General features: G+C 43.8%; 1 protein-coding gene across 1 annotated transcript; it reads right to left on the bottom strand.

Annotated features, from left to right (window-relative positions):
* Positions 1-1,248: 1,248 nt before the first annotated feature.
* Positions 1,249-12,215, bottom strand: LOC136760029 (maestro heat-like repeat-containing protein family member 1). The gene is made up of 25 exons (XM_066715265.1): positions 12,165-12,215; positions 11,540-11,572; positions 11,139-11,263; positions 8,657-8,818; positions 8,277-8,402; positions 8,077-8,187; positions 7,848-7,927; positions 7,420-7,525; positions 6,998-7,093; positions 6,569-6,676; positions 6,292-6,424; positions 6,067-6,158; positions 5,719-5,871; positions 5,289-5,434; positions 4,864-4,981; positions 4,634-4,770; positions 4,375-4,512; positions 4,020-4,134; positions 3,079-3,216; positions 2,772-2,960; positions 2,406-2,555; positions 2,102-2,233; positions 1,851-1,953; positions 1,688-1,753; positions 1,249-1,508 (listed from the first exon to the last, which is right to left on the bottom strand). Exons 2-25 carry the CDS (start codon positions 11,559-11,561, stop codon positions 1,426-1,428), a joined length of 2,829 nt encoding a protein of 942 aa, XP_066571362.1. The 5' UTR covers positions 11,562-11,572; positions 12,165-12,215; the 3' UTR covers positions 1,249-1,425.

Below are 12,215 nucleotides of genomic sequence, written 5' to 3'. Positions count from 1 at the left end.
TGACCTTTATTTGCACATAATGAGTATATTCTACATATACTGCATGATGTGGATACAGTATATCCACATCATGAGTTTGTCCTCCTAAATACTTGCTGTGGATGAAAAGTAAAATGCACGTTGCCTTCCGTGGACCGAATATACACCCGAGTCTGCATTATGTCCACAAAATGATGTCCTGTGCACATAATGTAAGAGTTGCATTTCATTTTGTGGACGAAATGAAAACCCTCTTTCATAATGTCCTCCACGAAATGAACTGCAGATACTGTTCTTTTCCTGACAAAATAGGAATTGTGAACAAAATGTACATTTTGGTCGACAAGATCTGTATTGCCGCACAAAAACGCTTTCATGCATGAAATTTTGTCTGACACAAACAGCGCCCCATAACTGTCAACCATAGACACGGTGTGAACAATATTAAAAAAGTAATCTGTGATGTCTCGCTCAGATGACATGTCAAGTCATTCAGTAATGTGTTGCTTGAGGACAAAGCTCGCACTGCTGCTTCCGCCTTGATTTCCCTTCGTCCCTAGTCCTGCCCCGCCCAGTTGACTCACGTGAACAACCGATATGGTACTCACACAAACCATAACAGTACTCACACAAACCAACATAGTACTCACACAAACCATTACAGTACTCACACAAACCAACATAGTACTCACACAAACCATTACAGTACTCACACAAACCATTACAGTACTCACACAAACCAACATAGTACTCACACAAACCATTACAGTACTCACACAAACAAACATAGTACTCACAGAAACCAATACAGTACTCACACAAACCAACATAGTACTCACACAAACCATTACAGTACTCACACAAACCAACATAGTACTCACACAAACCAATACAGTACTCACACAAACCAACATAGTACTCACACAAACCATTACAGTACTCACACAAACCCACACAAACCAACATAGTACTCACACAAACCATTACAGTACTCACACAAACCAACATAGTACTCACACAAACCAATACAGTACTCACACAAACCAACATAGTACTCACACAAACCATTACAGTACTCACACAAACCCACACAAACCAACATAGTACTCACACAAACCATTACAGTACTCACACAAACCAACATAGTACTCACACAAACCATTACAGTACTCACACAAACCAACATAGTACTCACACAAACCAATACAGTATGCATGCAAAGTTGTGAACCAAATATAGTATGCACACAATCTGATGTATTATGGCCTGTTTGGCCCCCATAATACTGAGATGAACGCACTATATTCTGAGACACAATCTGGAGTGTGTATAGTGTATGTACCATGGGGTGAATTATGTCCCTAACGGCGCCCCCCCATACTACTGCCTGGAATTCCAACACGTTGAAACGGAGAGCCCCTCGGGGGGAGGGGCCGGGCCCATGCATTAGGCCTGCAGGAAGCGGACCATGGCTTCTGCTGCCTTCTTCTTGACCCTTGAATCTTGGTCCTTTAGAAGGCGAGAGAGACCTGTGACGAGAGGAAAATGCTGTAGATACACTTTGCTTGGCAGATTCACTGATGAATGATAGGGTCTCAAATCAAAAGCTTTTGATTCTTTCATGTTTTATAAACTGTGAAAACTTCTGGCATCAGAGTAATAGCAAAAACACTGCCGTCAAAGTGATGAACTAGAGACGTTCACGTACCTTTGTTGAGTCTCATCCTAGGAATTAAGTTGAAGAAGCCTTTCTCCATCTTCTCAAGAAGAGCCCCTGACACAGAAGAACAACAGGTGTGAGACAGTGCGACTGCTTTACATAGTGGGACAGAAGCTTTCTTGACAGAGCTCTGTTGCTCTGGCTCTCTTACCGATGAACACAGCAGCACTCGCTCTGAGCTCTGGGTCACGGCTCTTCTGGTAGCGTAGGACAACGTCCCGGTACACCCCCATCGCACCGGGGAAGGTCTGTTGCTAAGAGTAAAACAACATCTATCAGCGGAAATACAAGAACCAGTGGTCTGAAAACAGCATCAGACAACCAGGCTTGGAAAACATTCCCACACATGATGAGCGGAACCCAAACAGAATGCCAAGAGGAAAGTCGTGAACAGCGACTTACAAGGACAGCGGTCACCTCCTTGATGAAGGAGGGGAGTTCCAAGGGCACTCGTCCAAAGTGCTCCTCAATCAGACTGGTGAAGGCTGTGCGATTCAGAGCTGGCGCACACTGCTGCAGAGTCCGCTGGCAGGCCTGGGGGGGGAAGAGTCATATCACACTGAGTAATACAAAGAGAGCTGCCATTTGTTCTTTGCTCAGAGGTCGTCAGGTTGGCTGTATGGTCTTTACCCCCGTTATATTCAATTTCCACATGGTGCCATTTAAAAACATACCACTGTGGGTCTTCACTGCCCAGCGTATTTACCTGGGAGACTGCTGGGTTGGAGTCCTCGAGGTGGAGCAGCAGCCTGGCCAGGGAGCCGTGACACTGCTTCTTTAATACTTCATTCCCAACAGCCCTCTTCACTAGCGCTCCCAGCAGAACCACCGTGGCCCTGCGGATCTCCGGGTCCGCCTGCAACACAAGCACATGGACAGACGCGGCACGTCAGCACTGGCCTGTCCTCATTCGGTAATACAGCTTGAAGTAAATGAGTAGAAAGGCGTACGAGGAGCTACACTTAAACTCCACAGAAGAATGTGGTCGACATCACAGCGAGTGGGAGATTGACCAGATCCAAGAAAAAACATAATCTTCACAATGAAACCAAGGAAACATTCTAAGACATACCTTTTCTATGCAAACCTTTGCCTGGTGGTAAACTTTGGGGATAAGTTTCTTGACTGTTCCATTCTCACAAAACTGGAGGCTGGTGCCCAAACCAGAGATGGCCCTCAAGATAACTGGCTTTCCTTGCTCCTCCGACATGGAAAGGGCACCGGTCATCTGCTCCAGTTGCTTTGTAGCGTATCTGTGAATCTGAGCAGAGAAGAGGGCCGTGCTCAGCCTCCATCTACACACATATGCTGTCAACCGACCAGAGACTCATCCAATTCCGACATTAGACTCCAAAACTACTCTAGTCATTTCTCTTTACCTCCTTCTTGGGCAGAGTCTGCAGCCCTCGCACTGCCAGACTGTCAATGTCCTCCAAGGACTCTCCACAGATCGCCAACAGCCTCTCCATGACGCCTGGTGACCAGATGTGATCAGTCAGGTGTGGGTGTTGCAGAAGCTTTGAAAAGGGAAGACATGGGTAAGTCTGAGACACTGCAGGATCAATTGCTTGGAGCAGGAAGACATTTAAAAGCGTTTGAAAAGATCACGAAAATCCTGCTGGAGAAAGGACTGCATCGGACTGCAATACTGTGCCGGACAAAATACATTCATTTTTTGGGGAATAAATACATGCAAACATGTATGACTATGATCAAACATCCTGGAGTGAAATTAAATGTCCCAATGTCTTGAGAAATCTCTCAAAATACTTTAAATGTCTATAGTTTAATACTGAGTAACTTATGGATCCCAAAGTGTTGTAGCTGTATTTATATATACATTTATTAGTTGTTCTTAAGAAACTACATATACAGGCTGTGACTGTATATTTAGTACTGTATATTTCATGATATGCTAAGAGGCTACACAGGACAGATTTAAACACACGCCCACTTTATTTAATAATGCAATTTTATTCTCCCACAGATGGATAATAAGGGAAATATCTAGGATATTTAAGGTATATTATTAACTAGATGAAATGGGAATAGATGCGACAATTTTCTAACAAATACCATCATGTTTTTAAGTGATGTAATTTGTTTTATAAATATTTTTTCATTACGTCCTGGTTTCTACACCTTTGGTGTCTCACATTCACTTCCTAGGGCAGCTGTACCTCACGGCAATGAATATAAACTCTGGCGTACAGTTACAGTTACACGGTTACAGCCCGGCCATGCGGAGGTGCACCTAAACGTGGCCAGTGGAAACGAAGTATAATTTGGTTATATGAAAGTCCGGGGAGATGACACTCACAGCAGAGAAGAAATCCACCACGCAGATCTTCTGGCTCTCTCCCATGCTGCTGTACCGCTCACAGAGGGAAGTTACCACAGCAGGCATGCCAGGGGCATCGAACCTCAACAGCGCCCTGTCGTTCAACAGAACAAAGTAATTTATTTTGCAACTTTTTCTCTAGCTAATTACGGTTTATCCATTTGTCCCTGCTAGGGGTTTGATTATTATCAACCTGGATGAGTCGTCTAAAATTGCCCTCTGAAAGGGTGTCTATGGAAAGTTGGTGGCCCTATTAATCATGTATTAATAAATGTCTGTAGGACAGTTCTTTGGATCTGCTCGGGGCCTAATGCTTGAGCCCAGCTTGTCTTACCTGGTCAGCAGGAAGATCCCCTCAGGCTCCCGACCTGGTTCCCTGAGCAGTTCCCATACTCTGTCCCGGTCCATGTGCTGAAGGACATCGCTCAACTGTGCTTGAGACAGCACAGCCTTCAGGGCGTCCACAGCGGTGCTGGAGAGAGAGCGGGACCATATCACTGGACTGGGCGTCGGAGAAAAATTTGTGCAAGTATAATAACGGACGACAGTTTTCTGGTGTGATTCACCGCTGGCTCCCCAACACAAACTCTTACCTCCTGACACTGAGGCCTGCGTCCAGAGCTGGACTCTCAGGACCCAGAAGGGGCAACAGGCCAGCGAAGAGCTCCACAAAGTGCGTGTTCAAAGCCTCCAGGCTGTTCTCAGACAGGAAGTCCACTACAGCACGGGCCTGACCAAGGCAAAGAGAAGCAGATTCAAAACGAGTCCAGAAGGGACAGTTCCGGGCCGTGCCCTCGTCATGTTGGGCTTTCTAGTCACTTACCGCCACGGCTTGCCCTGTACTAGCCAAGGCCATCAGCTCGCTCAGTGGCCAGAGACCCCTGCTGATGGCCAGGATGGCCCCCCACAGCTTGACACACCACTTCTGCTGCTGAACGGTGCTGGAAAACAATCAAACATGCATTATGTGCTGACCTACAGTAAGTGACTGACCGTCTCTCCCCCTTAATAGGAAAGAGAGGCCGACACACGATAGAATTAAGCTTGGGATCATGAGCAGGTGGACATTGCGTGGCTCTGATTGTCTAGGTAATCCAGGATAACTGCGTGAGTCGTGACATCTGACAAATAACGAAGGCATGATTGTCGAAGCTTTTTAAAAAACATTTTACAAGGTGTGGGACTTCAATCATGTTTGATCCCTCAGAGAATGTTCTTCACAGGCCAGTTTAGATTCATAAATCCCACCTGTCAGCAGACGAGTAGTTGATGAGGGAGTTGACGACCGTCACACTGTCCAGTCGGAACAGTTGGAGAACACCCTCCTTCGCGCTCTCTCTCACCCTCTCTTCCGCATCCCTCAAGCCCAGAAATGCATGGAGCACCTGAGGAAGCTATAGCACAAAGGAGAGAGCAGGTTATAATCCAAAAATGGTTTCCCTGCATACACTCCTATTTCTGCCTGCAAAAGATTCTATAAAAAATCAGATTGGAGGACTTCTAAGGCTCTTATTCCCTAACAGGGTTGCTGCATATTGGGTTGGGTGGTTCAAGCTGCAAGACAGACGTGTGGCCTGAGCTGAACTTGCTGTCCAGCTGACCAGAAGCCCAAACACTTGCTATACAGAAGTTCAGAGCTGTAACTGACGCTATAACATTAAAGCACTGTTCCTCTCACCAATCCAGTGAGCTCAGTGGGGTGAGCTTCCAAGATGCTGCACAAGAGAGTGCAGGACCCCTGGGCAGAGCTGGTCTGGTTGTCTTTGAGTCCTTGACGCAAACCCTCAATCAGTCTCTCCTTCTCCTGCCGAGGGAAACACTTGCCGACGATCTGAAACACAGGAACGCACTCACCGCTCAGTCATCAACCCAGCGCAGACACTCTTAAAGTCACCGTCAACTCATTAGACTATGCAGTTGCTACAAGCGTGTTACAGACGTGCCTCAGCGCATGACTCTGGAATCTGTAGAAGGCAGACTGTAGACACGACTTTTTTATTGCTATTCTTTGTAGGCACGGTTTTACCTGGAGGAGAGCAGCACAGGTGTCCGGGACAGAGCGGCTCCGTTCAATACATCGGATCAGGTCTTCCAACTTGTTCCTGCCAAATTCAAAACCTGTAAAGAAAAAAAAAATGAAAACCTAAAACTTTGTACACTGATAGAAACAGACACACAATGTAAAGTGCAAACTAATTACTGTCTGCAGTACTTTACAGAACTGATCACTTCATAGCAACACACTCAGTACCTCCTGTACGCAGCCAATGGTCCAGAAGGACTCTGATGCAATGTGCTGCCTTTCCCCTGATCACCGGCTCCGGGTCAAAGCATCGTGGAACTAGGGATGCCAGCAGTTGGCCTAATGGGAAGCTCCCTTGCACCTGTTGAAAAGAACAGACACCCGGAGATCAGTGCAAAGCCCAGTTTCATGCCCCAGCATCGCCACCCTCAAAGACACCCGCCCACCGTGTGAAAATCAACATGGAAACACCGAGCCACACTGAGAGGCCTGAATCCTGGCTCACCTGCATGGATTCAGCCTCCATCCAGTAACCTTCCAGGAGAGCGGTGATCATCGCCATGGCCCTAATTCGTTTGACATCAATTACAGACAAGCCCAATGCCTGCAGCGGCTGAGGAGGGAGGGATGACAGGGGGGGGGGGAGAGAGAGGGAGACAGAGGGGAGGGAAAAAAAGTGAACAGAAAAACACATTTAAAAGATTTATCAATGTAAGGGCTTAACTCTTTAAGGAACAGAGGGACACAAGCTATGACTTATATAGAAATGTTAGGTTGATTTCAAGATTTGAGGTCATAATTTGTACAAGGATACAGTGATCTGTCCAGCCTAACTGACTGAATCAGCCCATCTACGCAATCAGCCTTGCCCCGTCTCTTGAACAGCCCAAAACTCGATGGTCACTCTGCTTTAAGGCAAGGTAAAGGGTCTCACCTTCAGCAGCTCCAGGAGGGTGTCGGGGGTGAAGTCCAGCCGTAGCATGGCTCTGAGCAGGGCAGAGAGACTCCTTGCATTGGCAGAGTACACCTCCTAGACAAGACAGCAATCAAATACAATGTACACTATCTGTGTGACAGATGTGAATGGAACATTTGTAATCACATTCATGTCGATATATTCATGTGAACAGTTCTTGATGACGATGAGCACTACTACACTCTTACAACTCTGAGTATTGTAGACAATCTCTCCTCCCTGGACTCCTGTTTCTCGCAGGAGATACAGCACAGATGATTGCATAGTATTGTTCATTCACCAACATTATTATTATTATTAAACACTGAGAAATGTTATTTTCAGCTTTGGAAATGTTTAAATATTCATTATCAATTGAAAGTGTCAAAACAGATCCTTACCTGGAGTGAATCCCCATTGGGGGCCAGCCAGGGAAGAGTTAAGACATCCTCGACAATCAGCCACACAAGATGCAGCTGCTGTCTCCTGAGGAAGGGCTTGGCTCGGCTGGGGAAACGAGAGAGAGTGTGCGGTTATAGGAACTTCAGCAGAGCACACAAATCTAATCCATGTTGCTTTAAATTGATAATTTCAGCCAAAACATTGAACTAATGAAACCCATCACATTTTCATAATACAAGACCCACCCAAATTCTGGTCTAGGTTTTCTATACCCATTTACTGTGAGGCTTGTTAGTCAACAGAACACATTTCAGGGTTCTCAATGTTTTAGGCGAGTGGTGCGTCACATGGGGGAAAAGAAACCAGGCCCTGACTGACTATCAAGAGTTGAAACACATCTCAGTCATGTGGCTACAGGGACAGTTACCTCAGGATGGTGCACGTGTCCAGCGCCCGCTGGCAGAGGGACGGGCTGGAACTGTCTGTGGGCCGATCCTTGATCAAGGTCTGAGGGGGTGGAAAAAAACAGGTTTCTGACACTTTCACATCATGGTATTTGTGACTGATGACACAACATACTTAAGGCGGTGCCAGTGCCAGGTGACAATACTCACAGGAGACTGATCTTTCCCAGCACACAAGGAAACCCTACTTACCACCAGCTCACCCAGAAGCTCCTCTTTGAAAGGGAAGGTGAGTCCAGCGTCCTTGACTGTCCGTGCCATGAGGCCGAGACTGACGCACACGCTCGCTCTGACTGTGGGGTCCTGGGTGAGAAAGAGCACAGCATCTCAGTCTCTGGAGGTTGTCATGCACAATCACACTGGTTTCCTTGTTTAAGATATCTTTTGCCTACCTCGGACCTGAAGAAGGCACTCATTTTGGGCAAAATGTCAAACTCAAGGACCTCTGCAACGTCTGATTTAGGGCTCATGCGGGCTATGAACCCATAGCACAGTACCACTCTGCTGAGCACATTGGTCTGCCGGAGAAAATGGATAAGGTTAACCAAGATTGGAGGAACTTCATTTGGACTTGAAGGCAATTGCTAAATACTATATGAAAACAGAAAGATACAGGAGAACATGAAACAGAACATACAATGATCAAATGTTAATTTACCCAGGACTGTAACATGTACAGATCCATCTGGGCTTAAATAGTGTCAGCAGTTTCACATCTTAAAAAACACAATTGCTATTCTGTAGGCATGTGTGAACAAAAACGATTTTGTACCTCATTCCTGAAGTCTCCCTCCAAGTTTGGGATGGAGACAGGCATCTCAGAGAGTCCGACAGAAATGATTGACACTATCAATCTCTCAACATCAGGAAGTGGTTCGTTTCTGGCCACTGTCTCCACTGCCTCGAGAATCACAAGGCGATCTTCTGAAGCCACCTATTGCAAGAGGAAGAAAAGGAAAAAAATAATACCCTCTGTGTTGGTTTCCAGTCCGGGCAAATGACAGATTGACAGTCTTATACTAACTTTAGATTACTTTGATCTTCATTTGAACCCTGTTCTTTAAAACAGTCCAGTGAAATGATACATATTTGGACAGTGACACACTTTTTTAGCTCTGTACCCCAGCCTATTGGATTTTACCGTGTAGGAATTACGGCCCTTTTCATACATTGCCCCCCATTTTAGGGGATCAGGTCATGGTCATTGGTCAAATCCAATGTGCTGGAGTACAGAGCTAAAACAACAAAAATGGTGTCAATGTCCAAATACTTGTGTGCTGCACTGTATATGCAAGTGTATACTTAATACATTAAAAAAAAAAAATATATATATATATATATGTAGTGTTATGTTGGGTGTATTTGGATAAGAGCATTTGGGCTCTGAGCTGAAGCACTGATCTAAAGAAGACCTCTCCCCCCCAAAGTTATCAGATTTCCTTAGCTCATCAGCTTGGAACTGGTTTGCATCAAAGTGACAGTTTTGGGGAGGATGGCACCGAGAAGAGGCCAAATAGTTTGGAATTCTGCTATGAGATGTCTGGAGAAAGGGGCCTGTAGGTGATAAAAACTCTTTGAAGTGGATGAGAGCCGAAATCCCGACATAGAGCTACGAACCCAGGCCAACCGGCATTTCCAAAAGATGGCATGGATTGACATCAGTCATAAATCAAGCCCCCCTCCAATAGGACACTGGGGGCTGAAACCGAAATCCAATCTCAAGAACTCAGGAACCAATCACCTATTGATCTGACAGACTATAAGGAACAGCGGACAGTCTTTCTTTCTCTCTCTCTCTCTCTCACCTAAACCAGAAACTCGCTGCCACAGCTCAACCTGTAGCTCTGTTGCCAGAACCAGAACCAGAACCCAACTAAGTCTTTGCCGGCAACAGAAGAGTTAAACTGGGAGAAGGAGATTGAGCCGTACGAAGAATTCTTTTAAAGGACTTTATTAAATAAAGAACTTTACAGACTGCGCTGCCCGCCTGTGCCCACCTGATCAGTGGAGTTTTACAGCTGGACAATTGACTAAGTCGACTGTATACGAAAGTGTCAGTCATTTAAATAGCTATTTGAGTCTTAAGAAACTTGACCCTTGGAACGAACAGGGCCCTGCTTTCCTCAAAGACTTCGTCTTCAAGTAACTACGGTGGAACCCCTGCTTACAAAGAAGATTTTGTGCACAACCTTGGAGCCTTCAAACCAGTGGAAAATCTGTTTGGAAACGACTCTACATTCACGAAACCCCAACTTCCAGGTGCATCGACTGAGTGGAAGTTCTTGGACAAAGCCGAACCGGACTGCCTTTGTTCCAAACCACACGGACCTCGTGCCGTGTGCTGTTATCTGAGCCCGAAGACAGAGAGGCCTCTCTGCGACGAAGTTCAGATAAGTTTAACAGTTTGGAGTTCGTGATTCATGACATTTGAGAAATCAATTCGAAATTTTAATCTGTGATTCATAACTCTAGAATGTGTAATATCATTTAGTTTTCTTAAATATAAATGTGTGTTGCATTAAACTGTTTTGTTGATAATTTTAGAAATAAAATCTGTCAACGCCGAGAAATATCTTCTCAATCCTGTTTAACTGTTTAGTCTGAAATTGACACAAGTTAATAGACATTAGATTATTGGTGGCCCTGCCTATCCTTAATCATTGAATAATAATCAGTTAAGAGAAATTGTGGTAACAAGTAACGATAGGATCTTTCTCGGCACCTAAACGTAAATGAGACTGATATATATATAACGAGAAGTTACCTGACATAAACACTAACCTGCGTAGTTATTTAATGTCTGACTAATAATACTAACGAGAGACTCACCTTCGTATTACTAACCGGTATTGTAGTCAATGTGTTTATAACCTTTTTTGTTTAACGATTTGTGTTATCATATGCGATCCCATGGTCTTTGATTTGGTCACGGAAGTGATTTGTCTTTGATTTGTTGATCTAGAGTTGAATTTTAATTAGTTTTTCCCTTTTGTATAATTAGTGTAGTGCTACATTTAGTCTTTGTTTTGAATACATTTGACAATTTATATCTTTGGAATTGGTGTCTGCGTCCAATTATTACAGAAATTGAGTTCTACAAGATTCCAGGATTCGTGATAAGGTGATACTATAAATTCACTTCTTTAATTGAAATTTATAAGTGTACCTTACGCTACACATATATACATATATATATATATATAAATGCATCAAAAAGTGTGTGGGGGGTAAGCTTTGTTGAGGCTGTACTTTACCTGAGGTTTGTTGGCCAGGTACTCCTCAAAGAATGGCAACTTATTTCGAAGACATTTCTCGAGGCAGTCTAACTGACTTTGAAGGTCCGCTTCCTCATCTGCATCACAGGAAGAAGAAGTGTTGCCTGGAAGAGAGACGCACATCAGTTCTGTCAGAAGATATTCAGACACAGTGACTGTACTCCCGATGTTCATTTTGATTCCCTATGCCTATGCCACCAGGGAATTATGGCTGTCTTCGCACTTCAGAGATTGGGTGGGTATTATTAAACAAAAGCCCATGTTTAGTTGTGTTCTTTATTTAAAAGTTATCTTACAGAATAGGTCAAGCGAAGGAGAATGACAGACTCCTACAGAAACACATGGCATCCCAAAGCCGTTACATAATAAAAACATTTTACCTTGTTTTACCATCCTCTTCATTTGTTATTCTTCTGCATAATACAATATAAAAACACAGTTAAGCAAAGCAAAAACAAATTTAAGCAACGGACTAATTTGTTAAATCATTGAGAACCCGTGCAAATGAGGGTGATATACTCATTAGCAAAATGAATAACTAATTAAAAATGTGTTAAAAGAATGTTAAAACAAATATGTACATGATTCCATTATTCACATTGATTTTATATATTGAATTGGAGTGTAAAAAATAAATACAGTATCAATGCATTCTGCTAGTACAGTAACACCCTATCAGGCCATATTTAGAACAAATTACACTGACACAAGATGAACATATTGCATTTTGTTTTCAAATACATTATATATATATGTTATAATTAGAAAATATTTTGCAAATCTAATTTCATTTCCTTCAAAATCAACATTTCCAATAGAAAACTACAGGTAAGTCGCGTAAGCTGCATTTCTTGTCAGTAGGATATTACAATAGTAGCATCAATTAAAGCGGAGCTGCTTATAACTTCTAAACTGCAAATGACCAATACAATGCCCTACTAAATCTATCCGATGATAAGATATTAATACACAAACAGAACAAAAATAAATTAAATACAATCTCACCAACTCCAGAATAGGTTCTTCTGACTGAAAGCACAGCTAATGATTCTTTGC

This window comes from Amia ocellicauda, chromosome 1, assembly GCF_036373705.1.
Source record: "Amia ocellicauda isolate fAmiCal2 chromosome 1, fAmiCal2.hap1, whole genome shotgun sequence".
NCBI classification, from domain to species: Eukaryota; Metazoa; Chordata; class Actinopteri; order Amiiformes; family Amiidae; genus Amia; species Amia ocellicauda.
This window is presented reverse-complemented; position numbering and strand designations above follow the sequence as displayed.